The sequence below is a fragment of the Kogia breviceps genome, chromosome 16, assembly GCF_026419965.1.
Source record: "Kogia breviceps isolate mKogBre1 chromosome 16, mKogBre1 haplotype 1, whole genome shotgun sequence".
Lineage (NCBI taxonomy): Eukaryota > Metazoa > Chordata > Mammalia > Artiodactyla > Physeteridae > Kogia > Kogia breviceps.
In genome coordinates, this window is record NC_081325.1 from 4,839,080 (window position 1) to 4,857,745 (window position 18,666).

At 47.8% G+C, this 18,666-nt stretch overlaps 2 protein-coding genes across 3 annotated transcripts in view; both read left to right on the forward strand.

Annotated features, from left to right (window-relative positions):
* The window catches only part of NUP58 (nucleoporin 58), a 43,353-nt gene extending 36,050 nt beyond the window's left edge, over positions 1 to 7,303 (forward strand). Inside the window, exon 15 of the mRNA XM_067016533.1 lies at positions 7,206 to 7,303. Within this exon, the coding sequence (XP_066872634.1) occupies positions 7,206 to 7,288 (83 nt within the window). The 3' untranslated portion in view covers positions 7,289 to 7,303. The remainder of the gene's footprint in view (positions 1 to 7,205) is intronic.
* Positions 7,304 to 14,775: 7,472 nt separating this feature from the next.
* The window catches only part of ATP8A2 (ATPase phospholipid transporting 8A2), a 516,648-nt gene continuing 512,757 nt past the window's right edge, over positions 14,776 to 18,666 (forward strand). Inside the window, exon 1 of one of the 2 annotated variants that reach the window (XM_067016712.1) lies at positions 14,776 to 14,877. The gene's annotated coding sequence lies outside the window, so the exon portion shown is untranslated. The remainder of the gene's footprint in view (positions 14,878 to 18,666) is intronic. The other variant, XM_067016711.1, reaches the window with a different exon arrangement.

Here is an 18,666-nt window from a genome sequence, read left to right on the forward strand (position 1 = left end):
GGATGCAGGGCCTCCGACGCTGTTCCCGCTCCGGGTCCCCAGCTGCTCACTATAGCTGGTTGCTTTATTTCGGTTCCTGGCGGGGAAGCTGCCCTACCTTCTTTGTCTGTTTTTCTGCTTCTGTGTTGGGTGGCTATTCTACGACCCTTCGACTCTTCCGGACGTACCTATTTTGTCAAGTTCGATTTTTCTTGGGAAAAATCCTATTGGAATTTTTGATTAGGTTTATACAAATAAAATACATACCTGGGGAGAATTCGCATCTTCTCATGTACAGCATGGTGTATGCATTTATTAGGTCTTTTATTTCAGCAAGGTTTTACAGTGCTTGCTAGATCCTTGGTGGTTTTCCCTATCAGCATCTTAATTTTATTCCTCACTGAGGACTTCTATCCTACAGTTAGTACAGATGCAGATGAACTGTTCTTTTGTGATAACACAGTAAGCCCAAATGAATGCACTACTAATCTCACATAGAGATTGTTGTTTTTCACAGCAAGGGAAGCTGAGTAAGTAGTGCCTTCAGAAGTTTTGCAGTGGGATACCTCCGTTGGGTTGGAAGGGTCTCTCGCGAGATAGGCCGCCTCCCCTTCCTCTGTGCCTCGCCCCCGCCTCTCACCGTGGGTGAGTCTGGCTCTGCTGCGCCTTTGGGAGCACGCCACGCCGAGTCGCTCGGGGGCAGGCACGACTCGGGCTCGCTAACGCGGGCCCGGGGGTCTCACGCACGGTCGTGTCTCATTGGTTGCGTGTAGTCTGTTACGGGCAGCACACTCAGAACTCGATACACTTGGCCTTGTTCAGGCTCAGTATTATCCTAGAAAATAGAAAGCTCCCGTGTCTAGATGAAGGAACTGAGGTTTAGGTTAAGCACTTTCCCAAGGTCACACAGCTGTTAAGTCCTGGAGTTAAGTCCTGGGATTTTCTGTGAAACAGGAGTTGCAGGCTGACCTTCACGCCCATCCTCTAAAAGGCACCGAAGGGAAGGGAACGTGGTTCCGTGATTCACACGGGGAGATCTGCACACATACAACAGACTGGATCCCTGCAGGGAAGGGAAGTCCCAAGGGCCCTGGGGCCTGAGGGAGAACAGTCACCTTCTAGGGTGTAAGGAGCCTTAGGAAGACATCCCAGCTGCTGGCACGCAGGGTGGGCTGTCCCATCTCGGACGGGGTAAGGGGAGCAGTTTTGGCTGCTGGAATCTTGTAAGAAGTTGAACAAAGAAAGCCTTTCCGGGAAGGCTCGCCTGACCCCTGTCACCGAAACGAGCGCCACGATCTCAGGCCGAGTGCGGCTGGATCCTTCTCTCGCCGTGCGGAGATGCACCTCAGCGGCCCGAGAAATTGCTGGGGAAACTGCTCTTTGGCCCCCTTCATTCAGTGCCCATTTTTCTCTTCTTAGTCTGTCCATTCAAACAAACAGCCCACCGGGTCACGAAGGTTGCAGCGCTGAGGGCAGGCTGTAGGTTCGAGTTGCAGAGGACTTGGTTTTGTTGTCCTCACCCCTCTGAGTGCCCTGGTAGCAGGTCAGCTCACTTCAGTAAATGCTTAGATCTGCCGTGTGCGAGCCGCTGATGGGAGCTTAGAGGGTACAGGTATAACTTGTCTCCCTCAGCCCTGTGAGGTGGATACTATTATTCCTTTTTTACAAATGAGAAAACAGGCACGGAAGTTAAGTAACTTAATGGTCATTCAGCTAGTAGGTGGATGGGCCGGAGTTCAAACCCTGGCAGCTTTCTGAGAGTCTAGGCTTCTGTGCATGTAAGTATAATGTAGGGTGGGCTCTCTTCTTAAGTTATGGGATGAAGATACAAAGAACGTTCTTGAGAGCACGGAATAGAGATGCTTCAGGCTTGGGGGAGTCAGACATGTATTGTACTAGAAAGTGGCTTTGAGCAATGAGTATGAATACGATTTATTTCTATAAAGTACTTACAGTGTGAAATTAAACGTTTAATTAAAAGTAATCATGAGTGCAAACAGCATAAAGGGGTAAAATTAAAAGCAACCAGTACCCCACTCTCCAGGGGAAGTTCCTGCGTTTCTTTTCATCTTGATTCTTGTTTTTCTTCATTCTTTTTAACAGCTGCATAGTATATATGGCTATATCCTGTTTAACTAGTTCCTTTGGTGAACACTTACATGGTTTCTATTTTTCTTTGGCTATTAGAAATGATTCTACTGGGATAGGTGAAGATAGTATCCAGTTTTATTGACATTTCTTTATGTGAGTTGCTCCACGGCACGTGGGATCCTCCCGGACCGGGGCACGAACTCGCGTCCCCTGCATCGGCAGGCGGACCCGCAGCCACTGCGCCACCAGGGAAGCCCTTGTCTTCTTTTTTAAATTCTTATTTATTTTATCAGAATCACATAACAAAGTTTAAAGAGTCAGATGTCTCTCTCTCTAAGGTTCATTACAAAAGCAGCACTCTCCCCTTCCTGTCCTTTTTTTTTTTTTTTTTTTTTTTTTTTCGCGGTACGCGGGCCTCTCACCGCTGTGGCCTCTCCCGTTGCGGAGCACAGGCTCCGGACGCGCAGGCGCAGCGGCCACGGCTCACGGGCCCAGCCGCTCCGCGGCACGTGGGACCCTCCCGGACCGGGGCACGAACCCGCGTCCCCTGCATCGGCAGGCGGACTCTCAACCGCTGCGCCACCAGGGAAGCCCTTCCTGTCCTTTTCGAAGGGGCTGTTTTGACCTTGTTAAGCTTTCGGACAGCTCTGTTTCCAGTCCCACTTCCACTGCTATTTGCAGAAATACAAAGGCTTCCCCACTGCAAGCTTCACATTTAGCTTTCTGGATTTTGCTGAGTCAGTTATTCCCATTCTGGTTTCTAAAATGTCATTGCCTCTCTTCCTATTTTCATTGTCTCTGTGGTTTTAGGCCACTTTTAAAACTTGAATCTTTGTATGGTGGTAATTTTATTGGAAATTCATTTAATTTAAAATTCCAATTTTCTTTTCTGGAAGTTGTAACTGGTCCTTTAAAAAGTATGCCTGGGTCACTTTTTGGTAATCTCTTATTCCTTATTTACACTTTCTTTTCTTTGCGTATTATTCAATATACTTATATTTTCATTGATAAGTCCAGTACCTAAAGTCAGTAGGGTCTGATTTTGTTATTCGTTTTTCTCTGCTGTCTTTTGTTCCATGTGACTTGTCTTTCTCCTTGTGTTTTGTAATTTTTATTTGTGAGCTCGTCTTTGATAGGAATTTATCAATTCTTTGAGGCCGAAGATGTGCTCCTCCAGACAGGAACTTCTGTCAGGCCCCTGAGGGCGTGGCCAGCCCGGGTCCACTTCCGTGTAACGTCTCACTCTGAGGGTGTTTTGGACCATGTATGAAGTGTGACTTGAAACCATAGTCCCTGATGAGAGTCAGCTCTAAGCAGTGAATTCTCAGAGCAGAATTTACTTTCACTTCAGAGAGCCAAGGCTACAAGAGGCAAGTTTTCTTTGTCAGATACTTTATCGACATGTCTACCTGCCTATCCTTTCTATCTGTCTGTCTATCTCCTTCCCTCCCTATCTGTCTATCTATCTATCTAATCTGTCTGTCTGTCTATCTATCTGTCTCTCTATGGCAGTGCTAAGAAAGGGGTTGGCAAACTATAGCCTGTGGGTGAAAACCAGGCCACTTCCCGTTTGTATACATGAGGCTTTCCTAGGGCACAGCCGTGCCCACTGGTTTGCTGACCGTCTGTGACCACTTCTGCTCACCCACAGCAGAGGTAAGTAGTCGGAACAGCGACCGCATGGCCCGTGAAGCCTAAGATAGTCCGTGTCTCTGGCCCGCTGGAGAGAATGTCTGCCGACTCCCAGCGTAGACCTTTGTTCCGTAGGGGTTCTTTGATCTCCTTGCCTCACATGGCTCGCATCACTTAGGGGGTGCTCAGGCTGCTTTATTAGAGGACTCAAGGTACAGTGGCTTAAAGAAGACGGTTTCTTTCTCTTTCGCACAGTGGCACCGGGAGCTGGCTGAGGGTGGCGTGGCCGCTCGGGGGTCCAGGCTCCCGGCAGCGTGGTTCTGCCCCGTCTGCGTGGGGGGACGGATTTGCGCTCGGGCTCCTGGAGGAAGGAAAGGGTGGAGAGGAGAGGGACACTCTTCCTCTGCAGAGTGTGATCCGGTGGCTGCATAGGTCGCTTCTGCTCACGTCAATTGGCCAGAACCTCCTCGCAGAGCTGCAAGTGAGGCTAGGGATGTCTTTTGGTGGGTGGTCTCTCACTCCCCTAAAACTCCTGTTGGTAGAGAAGAGGGAAGAAGGAGGGTTCCTGGGCCCAGGCTTGACTCTTGAACAGCTGCGAAGACTTGGGATCAGGGGCCACTACCAGTCTCAGGGCCCCCCTTCCTCAAGCTTTGACTTCATTTCTGGCTTCTAAGACTTTACCTTACTTTCGTGCTAGCTCAGCTATGACTTTAAAAGGCATGTTTAAAAATCATATCCATCACTTTCAGCTGTTGGTAGCTGTTTTGTATTTTTGGAGATCTAATCCAAACAGAGTTTTAAATAGAGGGCCTTGACTCAATTTGTATAGGCCTACCTTCTATTGAATCTCTCTTATTCCTCATTTGGGTGTAAGCTGACCTAGATTGCATCTGAGCTCGGTAGTGATCCTAGTCTCCTTGGTCCATGATCTAGTCTATATTATTCTTTCTTCAGAATAACTTTCCTTCTCTTGGCTTTTACTTTTTCCCTCCGTTTCTGGTGTTGCTCTTTAGTTTTGGCTTCTGTAACTTTACGTTCAGAGGTTACAAACTAGAGGTCTGCCACTTGATCTTTCTAGTCCACAGAATGTTTGCTGATTTTTAAAAATCAGATTTTACGTAAAATTCCAAATCTCTGACTTCTGAGAACTCGGTGGAAGGATCTGGCAGCAGTGCCTCAGCCTTCCTGCTGAGGGAGCTGCCCCTTCCGCTGTCACTCGTGCACCCTCCAGTTAGCCCCACTCCCCACCCCTCCCTACCGCCTCCTGCACTCACATCACTCTACTTACTGAATCATCTGTTTCCCACTGGCTTTGTCCACCCCTTCTTCCCGCTTTCATTACCACGGGAGGCCTCTCCACACACTCCCCGCCAGTGCCATGACTTGTGTAGGCGGGTGGGGGAGGTATTTTCTCCATTTCACAACAGGGAAAACCAACTCACACAGGGCAGGTGTCATGCACAGGCGTTCAAAGTTCCGATGGTCAGTCTGTTGACAAATAAGCCTTAGGAAGGAAGATGTACCCACGTGTAGCAGATTCCTCAGTGCGGGGAAAGCATTTGATGTCAGTCACTCTGAACGCGGTGAACCTGAAACTGGAGCTCTGCAGAGCAGGGCAGCCGGCAGCAGGGGCGGGAGGGGTGGTTTCCTTCCTATCCCAGGGCGAGTTATAAATGCTGCACAGGTACTCAGCGCACAGTGTATGTTTCCTAGTCTGTTACGTTATGACAGCCTTCTGTAATGAGACATTTTTTGTGTTTTACTCTTTCGTAAGTACGTTAATAACAAGGAATGATTCTGTCCAATCATTGTTTACATCTTCTGTATTAGCTGCACAGAAGATTGGTCTAAAGAGCAAGGTTCTTTTAAATAATTTAGCCCAAAACAGTAATGTGCTGAGTATTTATTCCTCCTGGTCTCAAAAAGAATCCCTGCTGCTCCAAAATACTATGTTTTATTTACAGTTGGCTTAGAATGAGTGATTCGTCACTTTTGAAATCCTGTGTTTGCAGATAATGACATCTTTTTGAGCACCTATTATAAGCCAGGCAGGCTTTAATCTTTGCTGTCCGAAGTGGTGGCCACTAGCTATATGTGACTACTGAGCACATGAAATAGGGCCAGTGGGACTGGAAACCTGAATTTTAAAATTCATTTGAATCAATTTAAAGTTTTAAAACCAATGTTCAGTTCAAATACTGGGCAACATTTAAGTGTGTCTGAAACAACTTGGGTACATGATCTACTTTTTCACTTGTAAATTTTACAAAATCTAAATGCAAACCAAGTAGTTCTAAGGTACATTTAGCATCCAGATTGAGAAGCATTTGCATATAAAATTCACACTGGATTTCAAAGACTTAGTGTGAAAAACATGTAAAATATTAATATTTGTATATTGATTTCATGTCGGAAAGATGACATGTTGAGTTAAATAAAACATGATTAAAGTTAATTTCATGTATGTCTTTTACTTGTTTTAATGTGGCTAGTGGAAAATTTTTAATTACGTATGTGACTTTATATTTTTTGGACAGTGCTGGTTTAGATGATACTGACCATGGTCCTGGGACCATACATGGCTTATTGTACACCAAAAAGAGAAATAAATTGCAGATTTTTAATTTGCTTCTTTTAAAAATAATCTCGAGGTCAGTCGTTGTAACAGCCTCCTGCCTGGTATCCCTGCTTTCATTGTCTCTGCCCTGGTCCACCAGCAGAATTCCTAGTTACCTTCTCAAAATGCAAACGGATTACGGAAAGCCAAGCTCTCTGGCGCTCTTTGTTCCCAACTCTCTAGCATAAAATGCAAGCCCCTCACAGCCTGGCCCTTACTTTCACCCGCCCCTTGGGACACCATCGTTACACCGAGGCCCTCCTAGAACTGCACATCCCTTCCCCCCCTCGGCTTGTGCATGAGCCGTTTCTTTGGAGTAAATGCTGGCCTTTCAGTGCCATCTTGCTCATCCCCTCCAGCTCCTGCAAAGTGAATACACACCTTTGCACTCTGCTTAGACTTTGGGCCTCAGAGGGCATGCTTCCCACGTCATGTTTTTGTTACTTGATGGTCTGTTTGTCGCCCACGTTCGATTGAGTAATCCCAGAAGAGGAGCCCCGTCTTGTGTTTGTTTTGGTTTGGTTTTGTATCCTCAATACTTATCATCTAACTGGACTCCATAAATACCTCTGAATTAAGTAATTAGTGCGGTGCAGTGGGAAAAGGTTTGTTAACTCAGTGACCCACTGCTGACCTCTCTCTGTCTAGATGTTGGAACCATGCTTCTGGGGTAGAATCTCCCCTCCACCACTTAGTAGGTGAATGACCTTGGCCAAGTTTAACATCTTTGTGCCTCTTTAGTAAAACAGAGTGACCAATACCTGTGTTCCAGGTTGACTGTGCAAATTGAAAAGAGTTAACTTATGTAAGGTGTAAGCTAAGCATGTAGTAAATATTAACTACACTTCTCCTAATACAGTCTAAACTATTTTTCTTTTTCTCTCAGGCAACAAATCACGGGTTTTAACTGGATTTCGAAAACCCAGTGTTATAGAAACCAATGAACTAGGAAGAAAAATCCAGTTCTGAGCAGGCATTGAATCAGCAAATATCTACTTTGCAAAGAACTTCCGATTGTCATTTTGGGAATCTCATTTAAGAACAGAACTACATGTCGTACAGTGTCTGGTCAAGATTTTTAGAATTCAGGAAAGAAAACTTGCCCCTGTTGTTTAAGGACAATGTCATGGAATATATACGAGATCCTGGGAATGTTTAAAGCAATCGCAAGCGGCCCACTGATCCAGTGTATGGAAGCGGTAGTGGAAAATTCATAGATGGAACAGGCAAAGTTGATACAAGAGACAGCTGGCCAAGTAGAGTGAATTAAATGTTTGTAACTTTATGCAACTCATTCTTTTTAAAAAAAAACTTCACTGAGATATAATCCACATACCATACGTTGAGTGAAGGGTGCATTTCAGTGGTTTTTTTAGTGTATTCACAAAGTTGTGCAATGTCACAATCTAATACTAGAACATTCTTGCCACCCCAAAAAGAAACCCCATACACATTAGCAGTCACTCCCCATTCCCCATCACGCCCCCCCCCCAAGCCCTAGGGAACCATTCATCTGCTTTGTGTCTCCCCGTATTTGCCTATTCTATCCATATAAGTGTGACTAGCTTCTTTTGCACTTAGCATAATGTCCCCTGGGGCCACCCATGTTGTAGGATATATCAGTACTTTATTCCTTTTTGTTGCTGAATAATATTCCATTGGGTGGATATAGTCTATAATCCATAAAAATGATCAAATCTGAAGAACAGAAGAAAGACTGAAAAAATATGAATAGAGCTTTAGGAACCTGTGGTATAATATTTATAAATCTAACATTTGTGTGAAAAGAGTCCCATAAGAGGAGGAGACAAATGTTGGAGCAGAGACAACATTGAAAGAAATAATAGCCAGAAACGTTCTAAATTGGGTGAAACACATACCTTTACAGATTCAAAAGGCTCACCAAACTTTGAGCAGAACAGATTCAAAGACAGTCTGCTAGATACAGTCAAACCTCGTAAGACCAAAGATAAAGAAAATAATATTTAAAGTTACTAGAGGAAAATGACAATTTGAATAATGATGGATTTCTCCTGAGAAACCACGAGTGCCAATAGAACCACATCTTTAAGGCGCTGAAGGAAAATGTGTGTGGACATAATGCTTACGATGACCCTGAGGCCAAGGGCCTTGGCGGAGGAGGAATCGGACCTCTGTGGTTGCAAGGTTTCTACAGTTCATTAACTCCAACTAGATTTGAAAGTTTAAGGATGTATATTATAATCCCTAGAGCAATCCCCACTACCAAACGCAAAAATACAAGATACAGCCAAAATGCCAAAAGATGAATTAAAATGGAGATGGAATGCTAAGTAAGCTGAAATATCGAAGAGAAGGCAGTGAAGGGGACAGATGAAAACTTCCGGGGTGAAGGAAATGTTTGTGATCTTGACTGTGATCATGCACAGATAAAGGCGTTTACCAGACCGTATCACACATACAGACCGTAACACATACACTTCACGTGTATGTGTTCTACTGTACACCAGTTTTACCGCAGAAAAGTAAAAGAGAGAGAGAATGGGAAGAAATGAGGGCAGCAAGAAAAGGCAACCCTTTGGAGGAGATTCTTGAAAAGTAGAGCAAGAATTGGAGGGAAAATGAGAATCAAGAATTTTTTTTCAGATGCTAGAAACAACGGTCTATTTGTATGTTGACTGAGAAGACGCAATGAGAAAGAGAAATTGGTATGCAAGAGGGAGAGGAGAGAATCGTGAGAGGGATGTCCTTGGATAAATGAGGGGAGAGGGAGGTCTTGTCTTAAGATCAGAGGCAGCAGATCACAGTCACTCAAGGGGGTGGGGTTTACGGGCGCCCGTGAGGAAGGTGGGAAGACCCGGTGAGCACCTGGGAAAGCTGAGCGGTGGTGCGGGTGCAAGTGTGGAGGGTTGAGAGCAAGTTATGAAATAATCACCTCACGACAGCGAGAGAGTGACCAGATCAGACGGCCAGGCGGTACTGAGTGCCCTTGAAGGCTGGCGGTCATGAAGTCAACAAGCCCGGTCAGCGCAGTGGGAGTTTTCTTCTCCGTGTTCAGATGTTCAGACTTTAGTGTATAGAAGGTAGAGACTTGCACGCAATTGGGTTTTAGGTTAGCCAAGCAGGTACAATAAAGGTAGAGAAGGACAAGGGGTTTGGGATGTAGCATTGAAACTGGGTAAGGAGGGAAATGGAGCGTTGAACTCAATGAAATTAGAATCAGTGGGTTTTCGGTCCTGCGGCAATGGAGGGATCATTTGATATTCAAGAGAATGTGCTGGAAAACTAGATGATGGAGGAGGACGCGATGGCTGAGGCTGAGAGTCGGGAGGTTTTCCAGTTACTCGTGATGACCAAGTTCAGGGCCGCGCCGGCCAACACAGTGGCCACGAGCCTTGGCTCGTGGTTACGTAAATTCGCTGCAAGTCGCTGAAAGGGGAAATTCAGTCCTTGGGTCACACTAGCCACCCCTGAGAGCCGCATGGTGACAGATGACCACCCTATCGCACAGGCAGAGGGCACCTCCGTCGTCGTCGCAGCCCTCCCTACCGGGCAGTGCCCCGCGTGCGCCCGTGTGCCAGCGGACGCTGACAGGATGGGTGGAGCAAGGGAGGCCCGGGGGGGCCCTGAGGCCGGGGCGCCGCGTGGATCACGTGCAGCGATGTGCAGTCACCCAGAATCGGCAGGAGCAGCGCCGGAGAGACTCCGTCCATCAGGGGCTGAGTCTTGGAGGAATGAGAAAGAGGGGCGATGAGCCAGGGGAGCCAGGGCTACGGCCCGATGGCCCGAGCTCCGGAGCCCAGGGGCTCTTTGGAAGAGGAGAGAGACTGGCCCGGAAGCAGCCATGCCGGGGAGAAGGACGGGTCGGCTGTGTCCCGGCCAGGGGTGCAGGGGATGAGGGGAAGAGGCTGGAAGGCATTCAGTGCCCTGGGGGAGAGGCGGGTTTCCAGCGCGGCCAGAAGGCCAGGGGGCTTCAGAGCTGAGGCGCTAAGGGACTTGCTGATGGCTTGACCTCCACTGCCGAGGTCTGGGGGAGGGTGGGGGAGGGCACTAGGGGTCAACGTGCAAGGTGCAATGTGTTTGAACGTGGGAGTTGAGGGGGGTAAGCGGGGGCCCCGGGGGAGTGCGGGTCTGGCGGGAGGGTAAAGGGCATCTCGGGCTTCATTGCTGCTGGTGTCAGGGCTGCAGGGTTGAGTGGTGGGAATGGGAATCCAAGCAGGACCTGCCAGGGGAGGTCTGCGGCCTGGGGCCAAGCTGTTCTTGCTTTGAGCACATAGGGCTCCCTCAGGACTCTTGTACGCGGGAACCTGGACCAAATCGACAGTTCTCTTCACTTAAAAAATGTGTTATATAATCTTTGATACATACAAAAAAAGGAAGAGCAGTTTACATGGGATAATAACAAAATAAATGCAGGTATCCTATAAGAAGTCTATAATAATAAGCATCTGATATATAATAATAACCATCTAGGACGAATAATACGTATAAGTATCAAAATAATAAAAGTATAAGTGATGAGTAATAATGATAAACACTCATGAAATCACCATCTAATTTAGAAACCAGAACATGGTCAACGTTTCTGAAGCTACCTGTGTATTCTTACCTGACCTCATCTCCCTGGCTCCCCGCAGAAGTAACCACTGTTCTAAGTTGTATTCTCCCCTTTTCCTTTGATGTTTTAAACGTAATTTTAAAATCCCGTATGCATATTTCCCTAAACATTTCCTTTTCCTTTTTTTTTTTTTTAAATTTATTTTTATTTTTTGGCTGCATTGGGTCTTCATTGCTGCTGTGGGCTTTCTCTATTTGCGGCGAGCGGTGGCTTCTCTTGTTGCGGAGCGTGGGCTCTAGGCACGCGGGCTTCAGTAGTTGCGGCGCACGGGCTTAGTTGCTCTGCAGCATGTGGGATCTTCCCGGGCCAGGGATCGAACCCGTGTCCCCTGCATTGGCAGGTGGTTTCTTAACCACTGTGCCACCAGGGAAGTCCTTTGCTTGTTTTTGAGTGTTATAAAAATGCTATCTTGTATGTAGTCTGCAAATTGCTTATTTTCACTCAACATTCTATTTCCAAGGTTTACCCATGCCATATCTAGGCATATCTAGGTTCATGAATTTTCACTAAGACGTAACGTTCATCGTGTGAAAGTAACTGTCACGTCTCCTTAGTGTGGGCACTTTAGCATTCCTGCACTGTTTTCTATGACAAACCCATGAACATTGCCACATGTGTTCCCGACACACCATGTAAGAGGGTCTCCAGGGTGGTGGGTTTCAAACTGTGGGTCATGATACATTAGTAAGTCATGAAAACAAGTTTAGCAGAATGCAACCAGCATCTGTAGATTTTCAACCAGATCTGACATCTTTTAGTAATCTCCCGAATGGAGAACAGAAGAAGAATAGAGAAGGGGGCCTGGTTAAACACATGGGAATCCATAGAAAGGCCATACTCTGGACCAGGAAATGCAGCCCGTCCTAACAGGAAGGCCTCACAAACATTACCATGGCAAAGCCGGGAAGAATCCAGAACATCAAACACCAGGTTTCTGAAACTGCTGGGTCAAAGGAGATACTTAGCAAGAGAATGAATGTGCGATTTGTGCATAATTATTAAGCACTCAAACGAACACAGGGAGCTTCCAGGAACGTGCAGAAAAACGATCAGACACAAATGGAAGTGGAGAGAGAGAGAGACACCTGGGTTCAGGGGAGCAGCAGCCTGCCATGCCCCAAACAAGTCCCTTACGGGACGCCCGCAGTAAGAAGTATAAGCTGCCGGGTTCGATTCAGTGCAGGGTTGGTAGAAAAGAAGGGAAGACTTCTGTATGGAAAAACAGAGCCCGTCAGACTGTATGACACACAGAAAGAGCCAGCACTTTTTGTAGTAAGCACATGGGTATACTGGATGGGGGTGTGAAATGTATTCTCTTGTGCTGAGAGTCCAAAGGCGCGAGGTGGCCCCTGTGTGGAGTGTTTGAGTGTGTAGGCGGTCAGTGTTCTCGCGGGACTTGTGTAGATCTCCACCCCCAGCAGCAGTGTTTGTGAGCCCCTGTCCTTCCACATCCTCACGAGCGTTAGGAAAGAGAGATTCCTTACTTTTTGCCAATCTAACTGGTAGTCAGTGGTACCTCCTGGTGGTTTTAATTTTGTTACTAAATGACTAATAAGGTTGGAAGTATTTTCATATGTCTGTGGGCCATTCACGCTTCCTTTTCAGTTAAATACCTGTGATATATTTTGCCCGTTTTTTCTATTGTGGTTTTTTTCTTATTAATCCATAAATTCTAGCTGTTCATCCTTTGTTGGTTTTATGTCTTAAAAATATTTAACCACAGTTTGTGGCTTGTCTGATAATGTCTTTGGATGAGAAGTTCTTAGTTTTAAAGTAGATGAAATCATTCATCTTTTTCCTTTATGACCCATGGATTTCTGCTGTTGTTTATTTTAAAAGTCTTTCCCGTAAATTAGATAGCTAGTGGGAAGCAGCCGCATTAGCGCGGGGAGTTCACCTCTGTGCTTTGTGACCACCTAGAGGGGTGGGATAGGGAGGGTGGGAGGGAGGGTGATGCAAGAAGGAAGAGATGTGGGAACATATGTATATGTATAACTGATTCACTTTGTTGTAAAGCAGAAACTAACACATCATTGTAAAACAGTTATACTCAAATACAGATGTTAAAAAAAAAAAGTCTTTCCCTACTTAGAAGTCATAAAGGTCACTCCAACTGGAATTGACTTGTATATGGTGTGAGAAACACAATCTCATTTTTTTCACATGGAAACTCAATGCTGTTTATTTAATCATGTATTTACTTCCCCACTGCCTGGGGTGCAGCCTGTGTTATAGGTCAAGTTTCCTGTGTGTGTACATCTCCGCCCACTATTCTGGTCTGTTGGTTTCTCTCTCCCAGCATCAATTCCACACTGACTTAACTGTTATAGAGACTAAATTATGAACCTAACTTCTATAACTTCATAATAAGTCTAGTAGGTTAAATTCTCCTACTTTGTTCTTTTGGGGGTATCTTGCTTATTCTTGGCTCTTAAAAAGTTGAAAATCTACCTTTCAAGTGTCATGAAAATTCCCATTGGGAACTTGTTTTAAATTTGATCAAATCTGTGAATTAATTTGTGGATAATGACATCATATAACACTGAGTTTTCCTTCCAGTGAGCTTTGTATAGGGGTCTATTTTGGGGAGGTCTTTTTAATATCTTTCAATAAAGTTTTAGAACTTTTTTCCATAATAGTACGTGCACACTATTCGTTAGATTTATTCACAAGCCCTTATTGCTATTGTAAGTGGTATCGAGTTTTTAAAGAAAACAATTAGTATTTCTTATTGTGTAGCAATGCAATTGAATTTCATGTAATGAATTTGTACTCAGCAATCTTGCTAAATCCTTATTCTAACAATTTATCTGTATATGTTGTAGAAATTTCTACTTTGACAATCGTATCGTCTGCAAATAATCAGTTTTGTTTCTTCCTTTCCGATCCTTTTTTCTTTCTTTTTTGCGGTACGCGGGCCTCTCACTACTGTGGCCTCTCCTGTTGCGGAGCACAGGCTCCGGACGCGCAGACTCAGCGGCCACGGCTCACGGGCCCAGCCGCTCCGCGGCACGTGGGATCCTCCCGGACCGTGTCCCCTGCATCGGCAGGCGGGCTCTCAACCACCGTGCCACCAGGGAAGCCCAAGAATGCTTTCTTGAAATGTCATGAAATCCGGAAAGCTAAGGGCTAAGATTAGAAACAATTTGCCCTGCCTGAGGCTCTCCACCTCCTCCTCCTCCTACATGTGGTCATGGAGGCCGAATTCTCTTTCGGCTGAAGTTAGCCAGCCAGGGTCAGTGTTTATTGCTCGCACTCAGAAGACTCTAGTGAATTAGGGACCTGGATGGCGCGGTGGAGAGGGGAATCCCCTGCCCTCCGTCTCCCTCTCACCCCATAGAACATTCTAAAGCAGTCGAAAGAAAAATACCAAACTGGAAAAACACTGACAGTAAGGAGAAACGATCAACCAGAGAAAAACAGACGCAGAACTAATGGCCAATTAACCATTAAAGGAAATGGTTAAAGGAATTAAAGGAAAATACACCGATAAACATATGAAAGGGTGTTTAATCTTTCTATAACCAAAGCTATGCAAACTCCACACAATCCCGTATTTAGCACCTCTTGGATCTGCGCAGGGGCACGGGCGGCCACAGGCTGCGATTCCACGGTGTCGCTGTCCCTCTCAGGGCCATCTTTTCGGTGAACGCCCCTCTTCCCCTAACCTGGCTGGCTGTGTGCTTCTGTCTCCCCGCCCCCTGTTTGCCGGGCACCCCTGGCCCGCGCGGCGCTCTCCGCTTTCTCCAAGGCGCCCGCCCCACAGTGGCGAGGCCTCCCGAGGAGCCGGGTCGGGCTGCGTCAGGACGCGCGCAGCCGGGTTAGCGCGGGTCGGCGCGTGTCCGCCCCGGGAGCTCGGCTCGGCCTCCGCCTGCCGCCGCGCACGCCTGGCCGGTTCCGTTCGGGGAGCTTTGCCGCGGGTCCCCTGAAACAACGGAGGGCGCTGCGGGGCATGCCCCGGGTAAGAGGGGGCGCGGTGTGCGCCGGGGGGGAGGGGAGGACAGGAGGGAAGGAAGGGGCACGGGACGGGGAGGGGAGACAGCGCCCGGGGCAGCCCGCCATTGGGGGGGCGGGGGGGAGAAGCTTACCTGCGCAGGTGAGGGTGCGCGCGGCCACGCGCGTGTGGAGAGGCGCCAGGAGGAGGGCGAGGGAGGGCGCGGGCATCCGGAGAGTTGGGGGGGGGGGTGGGGGAGGCCGGGAGGGGGCGAGGCCGCGGAAGGGCCTACGCCTTGCGCCCTCGCTCTGCCCTCCCACCCTCGCCTGTTCTTCTCTCGTCCCTTAACCCGGTCTGTCTTTCCTGCCTCTCCAGGCTCCGGCAGTCAGATAACCGGGGCCGCGGGGGGGGTGCGGAGGGAGCGGGGTGACCGTGTGTCCGGGGCTGTCCTGGGGCGCGCGACCACCTGTTGGGAGGCGCCCCAGCCTGAGCGGCTCTGCGCTCCCGGGTACCTGCGCTTAGCGGCAGGGTGCTCTGTTGTATCCATAAATGTGCACCCCGTTCTCCGTCAGCTGAGGGCGCATTGGATGGGCTTGTTCTCCGAAGTTCGCGCACAAGTGGTGCATGTTGCCGCTTCTTCGGGGGGATGTAAATGGGTCTACGCCAACCGATAGCTCAGCAGCAGGGCTGCGCGGCCCTGACACTCCCGCCCTCCGGCCTGACCTTGCACCCCCTGGGTCCCGTGTCCCCCCGCGTCCCCACCCGCGCCCACCTGGAGCAGCCTGGGCGGAGCCGGCCCCTCCTTCCTGACCCTCGGGGCGCGCGGTGGCCCGAGTGCCCGGGTCACTCCGCCAAAATGCAGCCCAGAGCACTTGGTGGTTAAACAATTCAGGAAGAGCCTCGGTCCAAACAGTCATCTGTCGTGGCCGCTCCTTTTAAAACTCCGAGCAAAAAAAGTAGAAAATAGTGAGGAAAAAAAAATATTTAAAATGAACGTTATATGAGCATGAATGTTTGTAAAATATTTTTAGAGGTGATGAAGCAGATAGCAAACCAAATATTAAACGTTAATTTCTCAAATGTTAACGAGCTTTATTTTAATGTTTCTGTTTTTTCATAACATATGTATTGTTTTCATGAAGGTTGCTCCATTAGGGAAGGATGTTAGGAGCTTCCGCCCCATGTAAAATTGGGTCTTTTTTTTTTTGCGGTACGCGGGCCTCTCACCGCTGTGGCCTCTCCCGTTGCGGAGCACAGGCTCCGGACGCGCAGGCGCAGCGGCCAGGGCTCACGGGCCCAGCCGCTCCGCGGCACGTGGGATCTTCCCGGACCGGGGCACGAACCCGCGTCCCCTGCATCGGCAGGCGGACTCTCAACCACTGCACCACCAGGGAAGCCCGAAAAGTATTCTTTTCAAATGTATGAAGTGAAAAGACATTTACCTTACTCCTAGGTACTATGTAGATTTCTTAGTGTCCTCGCTGAGTTTGTAAATCAGTTGGCATGTCCTCTAGTCACATTCATACCTGGTTATGTGGCTGTACTGACCGTGTCTACTTTTAACTAAAACAACACTCATGAAGTTCACAGTTGCTTAAAGAACTGGGTGAGCATCGAGAATCACAGCCGTCACCTGTTAATTGCAAACTGGAAGCAAACTGCCATTGTTTCCACAGGCTCTGCCTTCATGGCCCAGTTCACACCGTGCTTTACCCTTGCACTCTCTCTTTTTCACTGGACGCTCATGCTTTCCTTTGTGTCTCGTCTTTCTGGGAGGCAGAGAGGAGAGGACACTCCTCTGAGTCTTCCTGAGAAGCAGCCGGGGAGGGTCAAGACTGCCTTTCAGGCTGTGACTGCTAGTGGGAGGGGGATGGCAGCTCCTTTTCCAAGACTGTTTGTTTCCCAGTGACCTGCCTTCCTTATAGTATGGCTGACAGAGGGGTCCAGGCCGGTCCTCCTCAGTTGGTCCCTGGGCTTTGACGTCCTGGATGAGAGGTTGTCTCTGAGCTCCAGAACCCCCATCACTACAGGAACAAACAGCTCGCCCGAAGCAGAGCCGGCTTCAAGACGCCTCCCATCCTTGTGCACACGTGTACATGCAGGTTACGTCACCACCTGAGTGCCTGCCTTTCTCTGGGCCTCCATACACCCCCTCTGGTCACTCTCTGGGGTTCTTTCCGTCTGAGCCCAAATGGAGCAATTCTGACTCTCAGGTCACTAGGGGACAGGGCTGTGACCATAGCCGGCAACCCAGGCGCCCAGGTCCCATCCTGAATAGCCAACCAAGTGAAGGGCTGCTGTGCTCTCTGTTTATGCAAAACACAGACAGTTGGATTGAATCTACGGAAGTCTTCTCAGAATGCGGCAGAGACCATGCGTATCAGAACCACCCAGAATGCTTGCAAAAAGGCAGGTACCCTTGGGACTCGCATCCACGACTTACTGAATCAGGTGTGGGTGAGGATCTGAAGTTCCCAAGTCCCTGGGTTTAGTAAGAGGTGCTTTTCTGTGCAGAAGCTCTACACCCACTGGCCCAAGGTACACAGAAGGACACGTAGAGCTGTCCACCGTTGACTGCTGTTGTGAATGTCAGTATCTGGCTCTAGAGCCTTTCTACCAAATGGACTTTATTATTTTTGTAATCATTGAATTTCAGAGTTTAAAGAGACTTACTACTCATCTAAATAAGGCCAATGGATGCGTAGTGACTTGGCTGAGAAACCCATTTTTCTTTATTCCACTGTGTCTCCTTAATGGCACATCCGTTCAAGCTGCCCAGATGGGACAGCAAGCCTTTCACCCAAAGGTAGAATGCAACTCAGAGAAGCAATTGTGGAAGGAAAACAGGGGGAAAGAATTACACGTTAGTTATCTTTCACATTCATCTAAACGCGAAAGGTCAACTTCCTCTGGTGATAGAGAATATTCTGAGATCAATTAAAAATGCTGACTGACACAAAAGCAAGTCTGTAAAACCTGTTTTACTTGGCCTTGTAACTGAGTTTAAACTGTGATATCAGATCTTAATAGAAATCACATATTTAAAAGCTTTTTGTAAGTCTCTGAAATTTCCTCTTGATATTTGAAATTTATCTTAGGTAGAAGGCTACTGCTTGGCTACTTAGACTCTGAGCCCTCAACTTTCTCTAAGAAAAGGAGACACTTGAGAAAGTATTTGAGGGGCTGTATCATCCTTGAAGTTAGGAAGTAGTCGCCTGATTTATGGAGAATTTTGTAAGTGACAGTGAGACACTGATGGGGAATTTTTAGTAGATAGGCATTCGCTATGTCCATGGTCTTAATTACGTCCCAGGAGAGCATCACACCATGGACCTAAGAAGGTCCAAATACACATAGGATACAAGGTTAGGGATTTTTCTGTTTTGTGATGGGAACACCATGGCCAATATACCAGCTGATGCTCACAAACACATTTTATTTTTGAAGTAAAAAAGTATTCTTCGTCTAAGCACTTCCCTGGTGGCACAGTGGTGAAGAAGAATCCGCCTGCCAATGCAGGGGACACGGTTTCGAGCCCTGGTCCTGGAAGATCCCACGTGCTGCGGAGCAACTAAGCCCGTGCGCCACAACCACTGAGCCTGCGCTCTAGGGCCCGCGAGCCACAACTACTGAGCCCACGTGCCACAACTACTGAAGCCCGCGTGCCTAGAGCCCATGCTCCGCAACAGGAGAGGCCACTGCAATGAGAAGCCCGCGCACCGCAGCGCAGAGTAGCCCCCGCTCACTGCAACTAGAGAAAGCCCACGTGTGGCAACGAAGGCCGAACGCAGCCAAATAAATGAATTAATTTAAAAA